Source organism: Canis lupus, chromosome 7 (assembly GCF_003254725.2).
Source record: "Canis lupus dingo isolate Sandy chromosome 7, ASM325472v2, whole genome shotgun sequence".
Taxonomy (NCBI): domain Eukaryota; kingdom Metazoa; phylum Chordata; class Mammalia; order Carnivora; family Canidae; genus Canis; species Canis lupus.
In genome coordinates this window covers 27,018,134-27,032,260 of record NC_064249.1, presented here as the reverse complement: position 1 = coordinate 27,032,260, position 14,127 = coordinate 27,018,134, and the positions used below count along the sequence as shown (strand labels likewise).

The window sequence follows — 14,127 nt, the reverse complement described above, 5'->3', positions numbered from 1 at the left end:
AGCCACCCAGGCTGCCCCAGGTTTTCTACTCTCTAAGAGTCTGCTGTCAGTACAGGCAGTGGTGATATCCAGGAGGTATGGACTGAATGGTGTCCCCCACCGTCCCAATTTGTATGTCAAAGTTTTAACCAGTAATTCATCAGAATGTGACCATCTTTGGAGATAGGACCTTTAAAGAGGTAATTTCATTACAAAGGGGTCACTGGGGGTGGGCCCGAATCCAGTTTGCTGTTCTTAAAAAAGAGATTAGGACACAGACACACACAGAAGGAGGACCGTGTGGAGGTACAGGGAGAAGGCAGCTACCTACAAGCTAAGAAAGGAGGCCTCAGAAGAAACAACCCTTGATCTCAGACTTCTAGCCTCCAGAACTGTGAGAGAGTAAATTTCTGTAGTTTCAGCCACCCCATCCATGACCTGAGCAGGTGAATATACCTGAGAGAGACAGCTCTCTCTCTTCCTGCTCATGCTTGGCATGCATAGCCTTCCTGAGGGTTGACCCTCAGTGGGTCATTCTGGGTTTTGCTGGGTTTGCTTTCTGAAGCATACTCTTAAGAATTCATGACAGAGAGAATTGTCTTTAAAGTCAAGCTTTTGACTTTTTAAAGTGCTGGTTCTCTTGGAAATCAAGGGGCTAAACCCTGGTTCCCATGAACAGTATTTGAAAAGATAACAGAGAAAGGGCTCAATGGTGGCATCCCTATAGTCTGCATAAAGTCTGAGGGAATCAAGGAAAAAGGAGAGAAGAAGAGAGCTTAGATTCTATAGAGTTCTTGTCAGGCCTCTGTGTCCCAGACAGTTTGGGGCATGAGAAGGCAGAAGCAACTTGTTCTTGCTTCCAGATAAATCCTGTGGCCGTGGCAAAGTTCTACAGGAAGTGTCCCTGCACCAGCCCGAAGAGCAAAGGGGAACCTGAGATGGACCTAGGAGGCAGTGTCCGAGCACCCCTTGCTTCCCCTGGTGCACATGAGCTTCTTTTTTTTTAAATATATATTTTATGTATTTATTCATGAGAGGCACACAGAGAGAGAGGCAGAGACACGGGCAGAGGGAGAATCAGGCTCCATGCAGGGAGCCCGACGTGGGACTTGAACCCGGGTCTCCAGGATCATGCCCTGGGCTGAAGGCGGCGCTAAACCACTGAGCCACAGGGGCTGCCCTGCACATGAGCTTCTGACGGGACACAGAACAGGCTAGGAAAACAGCAGCAGTCTGCTGGGGCTGGCCACCAGAACGTGGAGGTCGCCTGAGCAGGAACTGTCCACGGAGACGTGCGCACCAGCAGCAAATGCTGGAAACCACACTGGTGACTAACACCAGGCATGAGAATCTGGCTTCCCCTCCCTCCTGGCCTGGGGGCCGTGCCCTGGCTTCCCTCAAAAACACAGATGCCACCTAGAGGAGAATGGGGGAGAGGAACGACCTGAATTGATTGAAAATATGTGATGGGACAGAGTCTGAGCTGAACTGGCAAGATAAAGTGTGCTACTGTTAGGTACGACGGCACCTGAGGATAGTAAGCAGGTTCAGTTACCAAAAAGTCATGGTGGAAGGTCTGCTCGGCTGAGGTTGTAGTTTATGAAGTTCATGCTCATGACAGCCAGTAAGAACCAACACGGAGCCAGGGTGAAGAGAGGGGAAGTTGAGGAAAGATAAGATGGTTTGGGAAGGACCAGGAACACCAGGGGAGGGCTGGATTCCACGGGGGGCCTGGTGTCTTCCTGGGCAGCACCTCCAAACCAGGTGCAGACTCTCAGCCCCCCACCCCACCCCCACACACACACCAGTAATGCTCCGCGATCACAGCTCCCAACCCCAAGAGATGACCTGCTGGTCAGATTCAGTACTCTTCTTCTGAGCAAAGTATTTCACAAAGGTCGAGGAGGATGGTAGGTAAGATTGCTTTATTTCACAGGGCAAAGGGTATGTGATGCCCCACTGGATGCTACGTGAAGCCTTAGAAGCCCACTATGCAGGTGTTCAGCGCTGGCCACAAGAGCTGCTCCCCCTCCTCTAATTATGGCTTGTGGTAACCAGGCACAGGCAGGGGACGACCCTGGGTGCCGTGTGGAGTAAGCTGTTCTGCCCCAACTCTCCTCCAAATATGCCCCCTTTAGCCAGTAAGGGCCTTTTATCAAAAGCTTTGTGGTTTCCATGAAGAGACTACTATGCATGACAGCTTCTGCCCCAAATCACCACGAAACTTGCACTGTTTTTTGGTTAAACCGCCCTTTAAAAGCTGACCAAAGAAAAGACCATTGATTGTGACACTGTCTAAATCCCAACTGCTGTTTCCACACGGTCAGACCCGGTGACCACGCACATTCTTCCGGATTAATAATGAAAGCTTAAAAAGCCGAGAAAAGCTGCACGGGCACAGGCCGGCTGGCTCTGCCCTCAGGAGCCGTCACCACCAGCTCCTGTTGCCTTTCCTGACATGTGGGGCTCTTCACATCTTGGAGAGCCTGATGTCATAGGTGACCATGTTGAAGTTGTCCCAGGCGAAGAGCTTCTTCTCCAGGGGGTTGTAGTCAATCATGCTGCTGTACTTGTAGCGGTTCTTGAAGGGGATGCTCAGGACCCTGCTGCGCCCCGTGCCTGTGTCATAGGCGAAGTTGACGGTGGCATCCGGGGAGGAGTAGCTGCTGATGGTGTACAGGTGGCCGCAGATGACGAAGGCATTGGCCACGGACTGCTTCCGGATGTTAGTCTCCCAGGTCTGTTCAAGCTCCAGAGTCTCCGGGTTCAGTTTGGAGAGGACAATGGCACCTTTGGCCTCCTGGGTGCTGTAGATGACCCAGAGGCCTGTCTCGTCCACAGCCAGGTCGATGTCCGTGTAGCCGCCCCACGAATACGGGAACTGTCCGTGGTAGCCGGCCCCGGGGATCTCCCTCTCGGCCTTCACCGTCTCAGCGGTCAGCTCGTAGCGGACCACCGTGCCGGACCCAGCCCCCTGGAAGTAGAGGCTGCCCCGGTACACCACGGCGCCCGTGCTTTCCAGCGGCCTGGGCAGCACGTGCACCTTGGAGGGGTAGCCCTGCAGGAACTGGCTGGCCAGCTCGTACTCGAACACCTGCCGGATGTCCGTGCCCACCGTGTCGATTCTCCACGTGGTCTCCCGGGTGTGCGGGTAGGTGGGCTTCGGGTCTCTCATCCACACCCCGTACTTGCCCGTGATCGTTTCAGCTGTCCTCAGGGTGAGCGGCTCTCCTACCCAAACCAGTTCTCCGCATCCTGGAGAATTAAGGACAGACATCACCCCGATCGCTTTGCCACCACCTTCCCGCCACGTGGCCATGTGGCAGAGCCACTAAGAGCCAGAAGGCCAGACACAGAGCGTCCAGGTTTAAATCCGGGCGGGTGACTTGCAGGTCCCTCAACCTTGGCTCTGTCATTATTTGTGAAAGGGGATAGTGTTTTGGGTAGTAGGGATGTTGTAAATGTTAAATGTGACTACACGTGTTAGGTACTGGGTAGAGGGTAAATGCCCAGTATTATGTGATCGATGTGTCATATGAATTGAACTTCTTCTCGGTATCAGGTGTATAGATGAAGGCTACACAGAGGGCTTCAAACCGTATTTCTAATATTTGATTGAAGCCTGGCAGGAACTCCCGAGTTCGTTACACTACTCTTTATAACTTCCATATCTGATTTACTTCATTTTAAAAAATGAAACAGGAGCACCCAGGTGGTTCAGTCAGTTAAGCATCTGCCTTCGGCTCAGGTTATGATCTGTCGTGGGGCTCCCTGCTCAGTGGGGAGTCTGCTTCTCCCTCTCCCTCTCCCCCACCCCCACCTTGTGTGCATGTGTGCTCATGCTCTCTCTCTCTAATAAATAATCTTTTTAAAAAAATATTTAATTTGTTTATTCATGAGAGACACACAGAGAGGCAGAGACACAGGCAGAGGGAGAAGCAGGCTCCCTGCGGGGAGCCTGATGTGGGACTCGATCCCAGGACCCCGGGATCATGCCCGGAGACAAAGGCAGTGGTTAAGCAACCACTGAGCCACCCAGGCATCCCTAATAAATATTCTTAATAAAAATGAAACAAAAATCAAGTCATTATAAGAAACTCAATAAAACAAAGTTCTTCAAGCCCAAACCAATGGACCACATAGTTCAGGCATCATTTTAATACAGTAAAACCTGAACATAATTTTTAAAATGTAAAGATGATTGAAAACTTAGATTTAGCGGAAACAAACATAACAGATCTCTGTGCTTTTTTCAATTTACTCTCAGAAGCTGGGAAGTCTTTGCTCCTCGTGTCTCAGGGAATTGCATTTTAAATACTTCAGAATGTCCCCATAGCCATGCATTGCTCTTTTGCTGGGAATAATTGTCAATAACACAGATTGTCACAGTTTCTGAAAACCACAGCCAACCTTAAAGTCAGGCTTTCAGGGAACACTTTGGAGAGGGGTGATTGCACTTTCCCTCAGTACCCAAAGTTCACAAAAGATACCTTTTCTGAGTATATACTATGTGCTGAGATGGTGCATGGTGTCATCTGGCCCTAAGATCAAGAAAGATATGAAGGATCTACTAAAAAAATGTAACTAACTCTATATGGCAATCCAGTGGGTGAAATAAACTCATCTCTCCTCTTCCCCGAGGGCAGCCCAGCTGAGCCCCCGATCCCTGAGTGGGTGGTGAGACACAGGGCTGTGCTAGGAAAGGCGGACTCCCTGCCAGCATGCCCTGGAAAGGGAGCAGAGAAGGGGCTCATCTCCTCCCCCTCCCCTGCCTCTTGCCAGGCTGACCTGTGGTCCGCCTTCCCCCCCAAAGTGGGCGGACCAACTCTGAACACAACCAGGCACAGATAAAGACCATGTATGTGCAAAAGGGAGGACATTTAGCTTTATACCAGAGTCTCCCTCCTCATTCCTGGGATGGCCAGATGGACTCTCCTTCAGGATTCGGGAGGCAGGAACCTCAGTTAACTCTGACTTTAGTTCCTGGAAGTTCACGGTCTCCACGTTCCATTTCGAAACTGTATTAAAAGAAAGAGACAAACTTGTACCATGAGGAAAAGCGGCCCAATGACTATGCTGAGGATGGTATTTAATAGGCTTTCAAAGATATGATGGTGTTTGGGATTTGTTTTAAGATAATAACTATGTAGGGGCGCCTGGCTGGTTCAGTCAGAGGAGCATGTCACTCCTGATCTTGGGGCCATGGGTTCAAAGCTCCATGTTGGGTGTAGAGATTAGTTAAATAAATAAAACTTAAAAAAAAAGATTTAAAAATAATAAATATGTAGTGTTGGGGGTGGAAGTAAAACAAAATTGGCCTCAGCAGACAACTGTTGGAACTGGGTGATGGTACAACAGGGTTCGTGTTGTCCTTGATACTTTTGTGAATGTTTGAAAAATGTCCATAACACCAAGCTCCCAGGGCACCTGGGTGGCTCAGTCAGTTAAGTGTCTGCCTTTGGCTCAGGTCATGATCCCAGGGTCATGAGATCAAATCCTGAGTTTGGCTCCCTGCTCAGCGGGGAGTCTGCTCCTCCTCGTCCCTCTCCCCCTTCTCCCAGCTCATGCTCTCTCTCATACACTCTCTCTCTCTCAAATAAATAAATACAATCTTAAAAAAAAAAAAAAAGCTCGCAAATAGTAAATTGCATAGCGATGTGCCTTGCACAGAATAGGGTATTCAAAATAAAGTAAGCTTGTACACAATTCAAATAATTCCCTAATTTATGAGCAGGTGAGGTGTGATTCAGGGATATTGAGAAGAAGATCCTCGCATCTTCTGGGATACCTGAAATTCAACAATTAACAATTCTGTGCCTGACATAAGGTTCTTTTCCCTGTCATAATGCAACCATTCCTGTGAGAGGTAACATATTCAGCTTTACATCCTTAATTGACCTATCAGATTCCTTTCTGAGGCCATTCTTGGACAAGGGCAAAGTGTCCAGGATTCCTACAGGAATTTGCGGGCAGGGTGGGGGTTGCCCATGTTGAATGGAAGGGATGGGGAGGACACTGGTTAGACATGAAGTTGCCACACTGTGTCACATTTCGCTACTTTGGTCTAGGATTAGGCTTATACAGGAGTCCTTGAATACAACCAAAAAGCAAGAGCCACGAGGAGCAGGCTTTGGTGTTTTAAAATGTAGGTTTATGACTCAGGTATGGTGAAGCCAACAGATGAGTTGATTGCTAATGGGAAGACAGTTTATTATACTCACCGCTCCCAAGGGGCAAGGACACCCACACCATAGGGGCCATATGGGACAGCCCCAGGGTCACTCAGGAGGGAGTGGAAACACTGCAAGAGCCTTCATTGCTTTTCCTGTAGGAAGGAACGGGTGAGGCCGGGCACGCGGGTTTAGGATTGGCTAATGTGAATAACTGGCAAACTCCTTGAGGTGAGCTGTTTCTTTTCCTTGGTACCTTTCTTCAGACCGTCACAGACTATTCCTCAGAATAATTCAAACTGCTTTAATTGTCTCAATGAATTCTCAGAATACTGGAGCTAGTTTTAGGTAGTGTAAGGTGATAAATACTGCAGTGGCATCTGTACAAAACTTCCAGAGACTTCCCTGGCCCCCCGTCCAGTTCCCACCCTTTAGCTCCGTGACCCACAGTTACTATACAAGGGATACCCCCTGTGCCAGCTCCTTCCTTTGTGCATCTGATGCCCATTGTTTTATTCTGTGAATGTGGCTAAGATGATCATGTAGCTTAGTGACTTACTGAGAAATAGATATATACTGAGAAAAGTAAGTGAATACACCTACTGATCAATGAGAAGAAAATTGAGAAAAATTCCCACTTCAGGTACAGAGGGGATAAAGAAAGTAGAGAAAACAAACCCAAACAGGCATTTTCCAGGGTGACTTCTATGAAGATAGCTAAAATACTGAAATATTGAGAACAGACCCTTTGTGAAAAGAGATGATGAACAGGTATTTATAGCTCGTCTCACATTTCTTTTTTTTTTTTTTTTTAAGATTTTATTTATTCATGTGAGACACACAGAGAGAAGCAGAGACACAGGCAGAAGGAGAAGCAGGCTCCATGCAGGGAGCCTGACGTGGGACTCGATCCTGGGACTCCAGGATTGGGCCCTGGGCTGAAGGCGGCGTTAAACCGCTGAGCCACCCGGGCTGCCCTCGGCCCACATTTCAAAGCAGTTTCATAGAAATTATTTATGTGACCTGATACCTTCACAACTTTCTTCAGGACTGCAGTCTGCAGCTAATTTAGTTATCGCCACCACTTACCAAGCGCCTCCTATGAGCCAGGTCCTGTGCTCATTCCCTCTGTTCCACATAACAGTCCTGACGTGGATGATAGCACCTTCGTTTTGCAGAAGAGGAAACTGAGGCTCAGAGAGGTTAAGTAACTTGCCCAAGGTCACACAGCTGCTTAGTGGTGGACTAGGACTTGAGCCCCGTCTGCCAAGGTCATGGCAGTTGTGAACCTTTCTACCCTGTGGCGGGGAGGTTTGCCAGTTATAAATGAATTGCCCCTTGGTGCCAAAAGGAGCACTTCCCTAGATGCTCTCTGGAAAGCGAGGATTTCTCCTTGAAAGTGGGCGCGATGTCCAGCTTTGTCAGGAGAGGGCGCCGGAGGCAGCTGTGGGAGGGAGGCCGCGGCTGCAGCCCGGGACCGTGGGCGCTGCGCGTGCCAGGGGGTCCGCTGGAGCGTTGCCCCAGCTCCTCGGGGACCTTGCAGCCGCAGCCGCAGCCTGGCCATAAGCTTGCCGCAGCCCTGTCACACAGGACCCTGAGTCCCTGCACGGGGACGCCTGCTCTGCAAGGCCCCGCGGGGCCTCCACCTCCAGCCTGGACAAACCCGCCAGCTTCTCGGCTCTCCCCTGGGCTTGACCTTACCTTCCGCAGTGAGGCCTGCACCCCTGGCCCGGCTGTCCTTCCTCTGGAACCTGCCCCCCCCCCCTCGCCCAGCCCCTCAGGAGCCCTGTGGGATGTACTTACATCTCATAGTTGCTCTTTCATCCCACTTAAATTCTTTATGCTTTTGATACAGAACTTACGACTTACAAGATTTAATAATGATCGGTCGTTGGAACCACACCTGATGTGCTTTCTTGGGAGTAAACAAGAACCACAGTGAAGCATAATGTCAGGGAATGGCTTTCACGCTGACCGCTCGGCCCTTCTCAGCTGGCAGGCGGCCGGCTGGATGACAAGCCCGCTGGCTGCTTCCCGCTTGTGTCAGCCAGGAGCACCTGGCAGTGGGCAGCTCCCAGAGCAGAGCTGCCTGGCCTGAGGACAGAAGCCTGTGGGAGAGGATGCGCAGCCCAAAGGCTGGGAAGCAGTTGTGTGAAGGAGCCTGGACCCGGCCCCAGGTCACAGCTTCCTCCTGTGGGCCTGCCGCATACCAGGTGTGTGACCCTGGCCAACTTACTCGACCTCTCTGAGCCTCAGTATTCTCAGCTCAAACTACAAATGAAATGTCCTTAATAAACATGTGTCAGAATTAAAATTTCTCTGGAATGTTTAAAAATCGCTCCTATTTCATCCTGAATGTGGGGAGAAAACAAAAAGAGGATATGAAAATATTAAGGACTGTACTGTATCTAATAGCCAAAAAATTTTAGGGCTTTTATTTGTTTCTATTAAAATTCAGTCGCTCTGTGGTTGAAAAGTTCATGCCTCTTACAAAATTTTGGAAATTTTCGGCATGCTCTGCCTTATGTCCCTTACCTCTGCTTTGCAGACACATTCTAGGGAGCTTAACCTAGAAGCTTCCCAGGAAAGTGAAGATTAGCTAGCAATCCTGGATGTTGCTCCAACACGTACTGTCTCTAGGATCAATGTGTGTTACAAAAGTGTTAGGAACATGTTGATGTTTTAATCATTAGGTGACATGCTAAAACAGCGCAGCTCAAGGGAGCAAAGCCCTTCATAGTTGCGATCGATGCAATGCATGGCTACTCTGTGCAGGCTCTGTACTAGATGTTTCTCCCTGTTAATTCTAATCTGCATCATAACCCTACAAGGGATTATTATCTGCAGCACTTGCATGGAGCACCTCTGGTGCTCTTCCTTCGTATCCTGCCCACCTTTTCCCAATCATTTCTGCAGCAGCCTACCTTGTGCTAGCATTACCTGCCAGGACACTGCCTCATCTGCCCTGCTCCGGCTTCTCTGACTCTCTGCAAGAGCCAGCCTGGTGCCCATATCTGTGCATCATGGAAGTGGGATAGACTCTTTGGCCAGCGGAAGATCAGATCCAAAAATGAATGCTCCCTTCCTCTGCTTCATTCTACACAGCTCCCCAGAAGGGCTGGGTGGGGTCGAGGCTCCACCACCCACCGTGGGGGCCCACTGGAGAATGCCCCCACTCCTTGTTGTCTTCCTTTCCTTCCCTGACTCACTCTCCCCTGTCTGACTTCTGCTCCCTGGGATCATGGCCCATACAAACCACTGCACATGAGCCCCGTCCCAGGCTCTGTTCTCTGGGAGGACCAATCTGAAGTAGAGGGAAATAAGGAGAAAGGGGGCTTCTTCTGTAACACTAATAACCAACTCTGATATACCATCTGGTATTCTGTATTGTTCTACTTTGGGCTTATTGAATAGGTTGCCAGACATTTTGCTACCAAACTATTACTACAAAATTATATATATATGATGTTAATTCTCTCACATGTACACACACACACACATGCACACAAGTGATTTCCATGATTCTAAGGAGGCCTTTTTCTATGTAACAATTACATAATAAAGACAACGGTGGTAACAGTTGGAATGACATGCAGAGTGAGAAGAAGTCCACCTTCTGTGGCTTCCCTGGGCTAGGCTCACGCAGCCTCGCCGAGCCCTGCCTCCCCGCTTGGCCCACAGCTCTTGCCTCCCCTACCTGAAGCACACCCACACTTTCATTCCAGCCACCCAGGAAGCCCTTTACCCTCAGACCTAGGACCCTGAAGCCCATCTTTTGTTCCAAACATTTCTTTCCTTAATGCTTACATGGACTCTTCCTGGAGTGCCCAGCCAGCTCAGTTAGTGGAGTATGAGACTTGTGATCTCAGGGTTGTGAATTCAAGCCCCATGTTGGATGTAGAGATTACTTATAATAAAATCTTAAAAAAAATAATAATGAAATAAATGTAAACTTCCTGTCTTTTATCTTCAGGTTCTATAAACAAAGGTCATCTCAAGGTCCTGAAGAGCTACTGGACCTCAGGTGGGAGGAACTGATTAGAATTCTGTTGTGGCTCTGCCACTAGCTGGGTAGGTGGCCACAGACAAACTCTGGGCCTCAGTTTCCACATCTGCATGAAACAAGCCAGTGAATCAGACACTCTGCAGGCTGCTTTTGTAGCTCTACAGTCTTGTGCTAATGGAATTTCCTGCCCATGAAAAAAATCCCACTACTAAAAAGAACTTCCAAGCTTGGAGTTCAGTCTAACGAGCTGTTGTCCTTATTCCAAAAGTAGAGCAGCTGGAAAGAACAAAAAGAAATGTAAAATTAGAGAACACATCTAGTAAATTCCCTAAGTCTTGTTAAATGACCACAGGACAATAAAAAACCAAAACGTTGCCTCTGTTTTCACACACACACACACACGAGTTTTTGTTGAGAATATGACTCCATTATTTAGCAGCCTGAAATAAATAATGCTTCGTGATGTTTCTATTAATACTGATTCTTTTATCTCAGTTCAAAGATTCAGGTTTGACAAGTCTTCATACTACCACTGATTGTTGTGCAACCCGGGACCCTCAGTGTCTTCGGACCTTATTTTTCTTTGTTATAAAATTTAGAATTGAGTCTCTTCCAACTACAGCAACACAGGATTTTTAAAAATCCTTTACACCAAGAGTTATGGTATTTGAACCTCACAAAAATCATTCACAGTAGGAATATTCATTACCATGTAATGGATAAGAAACCAAGGTTCAGAGGTTAAGTGACTTGCCCAAGGTCACACCTAGATATGGACTCTTGGGTTTTTCAGTCTCATTTACATATAGACTTTGCCTCTCAGGTAGAAAGTCCCTCCCTCCTTTTAAAAAAATAGGGTCAAAAAAAGATAAAAAATAAAAATAAAAAAAAAATAAAAAAATAGGGTCTACGCCCAGCACAGAGCCCAACCTGGTGCTTGAACTCATGGCCCTGAGATCAAGACCTGTGCTAAGGTCAAGAGCTGGACACTTAACCAATTGAACCACCCAGGTGTCCCTAGAAAGCTCTTTTATAAAACAATCATTTTATTTTGGAGATTTCTGAACCTTTTGAAAAGTTGAAAGAATCATACAATAAGCCCCCATGTGCTGCTCATTGAGATTTACTAATTATTAATATTTTGTCACATTTATTTTTCCTTTGTTTCTGTCATTTTTGATACGTTTATCATCTTTACTGAACCATTTGAAAGTAAATTCTGACATCTTAACCCCTAGAACTTGAGTATGTGTTGCCTTAGAAAAGGATATGCTTCATAACCACGATACCATCTCTCACCCAAGAAACTGAGCATTAATCAAGAACAGGACCTACTAAGCAGTCTATATTCAAATTTCCCCAATGATTCCAAACCTATCCCTGTGACTTTTTTCCCCTAGATGGAGAAGCCAATCTAAAGCCAGGGACTGCATTGACCACCACATGTCTTTAGCCTCATATAATCTAGAACAAGCCACACCCCCTTGTCTTTCTTTCTTGAGATTGACATCTCTGAAGAGTCTGGACTAACTGTCCCGCAACTGGATTTGTTCATTTGTTTCCTCCTGCCTAGAATACTAATTATTAGACAGGGAATACTTGGGAGTACAGCTTCACAAAAGTGACACATATACCATCCCCTCAAATAATGAGGAGAATGTGCTCCCTGTCACAATGCGCACTCACTGCCTCACCTTCAAGCAGGGACCAGGATGAAGAGAAGAGCATCTCAGAGCCACCTCAAGGAGTTACCTGGTGACTTGAAAACCGAGGTTCTCGGATTGGGCAAGGAGTAGGAAAACTTCCAAAACAACATATTGAGGAACCTGACAAGGGTTGCCACTTCTTTATTTTGCCAAGAAAGGACATTAAAAAAATAATAATAAAACCCTACCGTCTATCATGATTTCATAAATCTCTTTTCATTTCATAAATATCTATTGGCATTTCATAAATCTTTTTTTAAAGATTTATTTATTTATTTATTTATTTATTTATTTATGAGAGAGAGAGAGAGAGAGAGAGAGGCAGAGACACAGGAGGAGGGAGAAACAGGCTCCATGCAGGGAGCCCGACGCAGGACTTGATCCCATGACTCCAGGATCGCACCCTGGGCCAAAGGCAGGCGCTAAACCACTGAGCGACCCAGGGATCCCGGCATTTCATAAATCTATTGTTCATTTTAACAACAAAAGGTAGGAATCACTATCTTCAAGCAAAGATTCAGAAAAGGATAGTTTTCCAAAGAGGATGGTTGATGATGTTCTACTCATCATATACATGTATGTCTCACCTGTTCTTATATTTCTCACTTTGCTATGACTGGGAAAGCTGCCATGGGAGGCACGAGAACTCGGAACCACTAACCCAAACAGAACTCTCAGGAGATAATGACTAGTAATATGTGAGACTGATTGCTTGGCCCTCCTTAATTCATCTGCCTGGTGCTGGATGTACAGTCCCTGGGAGAAAGGAAAGGGCAGGAGAGGCAAGCTGGGGCCACCTGTAATAGGCCTCTATGAGCCATGTCACCTTCTGGACTCAGGGGCTCCTTTACCCCACATTCTTACCTTCCCTGGAGCCTGCTGGCACGTCCTGAGAGGAGCTGTGGGCCTGGGGACACTGGCCTCTTCTCAGCCTTGCTACCTCCTGGCTGCTATGTTCCAGCCTCTGGGCCAGATCCTCATTTTCTTCCCCCAGTTGCCTCTTTTCTTCTTCCAGAGCTGACTTGTCGCGGAGGAGGTTGCTGTAGGCCACCTCCAGCTCCCTGGCTTGGGTTTCCAGCTGTTCTCGCTCCTTTCTCAGGGTGCCCAGCTCTCTGTGCAGCCCCTCCTGGCTCTCTGAGGGCCCGGCAGCCTGGCCCAAGGTTAGCTGGTGGAGGAGGCCCTCCAGGGAGCTGAGCCGGGCTTTGGTGGACTCCAGGTCTCTCTGCAGGTCCTGGATGGCTGACATGGCCTGGCCCTGCTCGGGGCAGCTGGACTCATTGGGGCTGGCCACACTGAAAATATACTGGCATCGGCCGCTCCGGTCATTGGCCTTTCGGAGCTGGGCTGTCCTGGCCTCTAAACCCCATAAGAGACAGGCCAGAAGTAGCAGCTGGGCAGTGGGCATGTTAGGCCTGCAGCTGCAGTGATGTGCACGGAAGCCCTCAGTGCAGAGCCTGGGCAAAGCTTCCCCGGAAAAGCTCTCCTACTCTGTGAGGTGTCTGGATGGGTGGCCCTGCTGGCTCATGCCATGGCTTCACAGGGGTTTATATATACTGGAGAGCCCTCCCTGCATGGGGGGAGAAGGAGGCGGCCACGTGAGGCTGGGTGGGGCCATGCACAGGGGAATTGTTTTCACACGGCCAGAAAACTTAGAATATGACATTCCAGAAGTCTGTTTTGAATTTCTTTTAAAAAAGAATGTCTCACTTTATGCACCCCATATCCCTACAATATTCCCTATATCCCCACCCAATTTTGTGCACACACATCCACACAACATGACCGCATGCGTGTCTCTTTCAACAAGGAATCATTTCTAATTTATATTTCCATTTACTCTGCAAACTTTATTGAGATCTGCTCTGTGCCATGGACTGTGCTAGAAACCGGGGATGCAGACATTCATAGGACAAAGTCCCTTTGTCCCTGTGGCAGTGACAGAGATAAGTAATAGCCAGCCAAAATACAAGGGCGGTGTGCCACCAGGCTTCAGGGAACAGCAATCCCAGAGAAGCAGTTAGAAGCAGAATTTGTCCCTTGCCTCTTGCTTTAAAACAAGTGTGGGTTTGTATTTGAGAGGACTTTCTAATTCTAGTCCCGGCATATCAGGCATCTATGTCAGTGAGACCCTTAAGCTGGCTCTTACCATGTGTAAATGTGTATGAGTATGAGTGTGTGTGTGTGTGTGTGAGTAAAAGCACCTTCATCCTCATTAATGAAATCCGTGGAAGTCTTCTCAGGAAGAGATGTTTTTAAATGTATAAAA

General features: G+C 48.0%; 1 protein-coding gene across 1 annotated transcript; it reads right to left on the bottom strand.

Annotated features, from left to right (window-relative positions):
* Positions 1-1,889: 1,889 nt before the first annotated feature.
* MYOC (myocilin) lies at positions 1,890-13,398 on the bottom strand. Its single transcript, XM_025430342.3, has 3 exons — positions 12,726-13,398; positions 4,872-4,997; positions 1,890-3,234 (listed from the first exon to the last, which is right to left on the bottom strand). Exons 1-3 carry the CDS (start codon positions 13,264-13,266, stop codon positions 2,450-2,452), a joined length of 1,452 nt encoding a protein of 483 aa, XP_025286127.1. The 5' UTR covers positions 13,267-13,398; the 3' UTR covers positions 1,890-2,449.
* Between the last annotated feature and the right edge of the window lie 729 nt (positions 13,399-14,127).

Coding starts and splice junctions, on each gene's coding strand:
- MYOC (XM_025430342.3), bottom strand. CDS start 13,266: ATGCCCACTGCCCAGCTGCTACTTCTGGCCTGTCTCTTATGGGGTTTA. Junction 4,998..12,725: donor GCCAGCAGGCTCCAGGGAAG/GTAAGAATGTGG, acceptor CTTTTAATACAG/TTTCGAAATGGAACGTGGAG. Junction 3,235..4,871: donor GAATGAGGAGGGAGACTCTG/GTATAAAGCTAA, acceptor TTAATTCTCCAG/GATGCGGAGAACTGGTTTGG.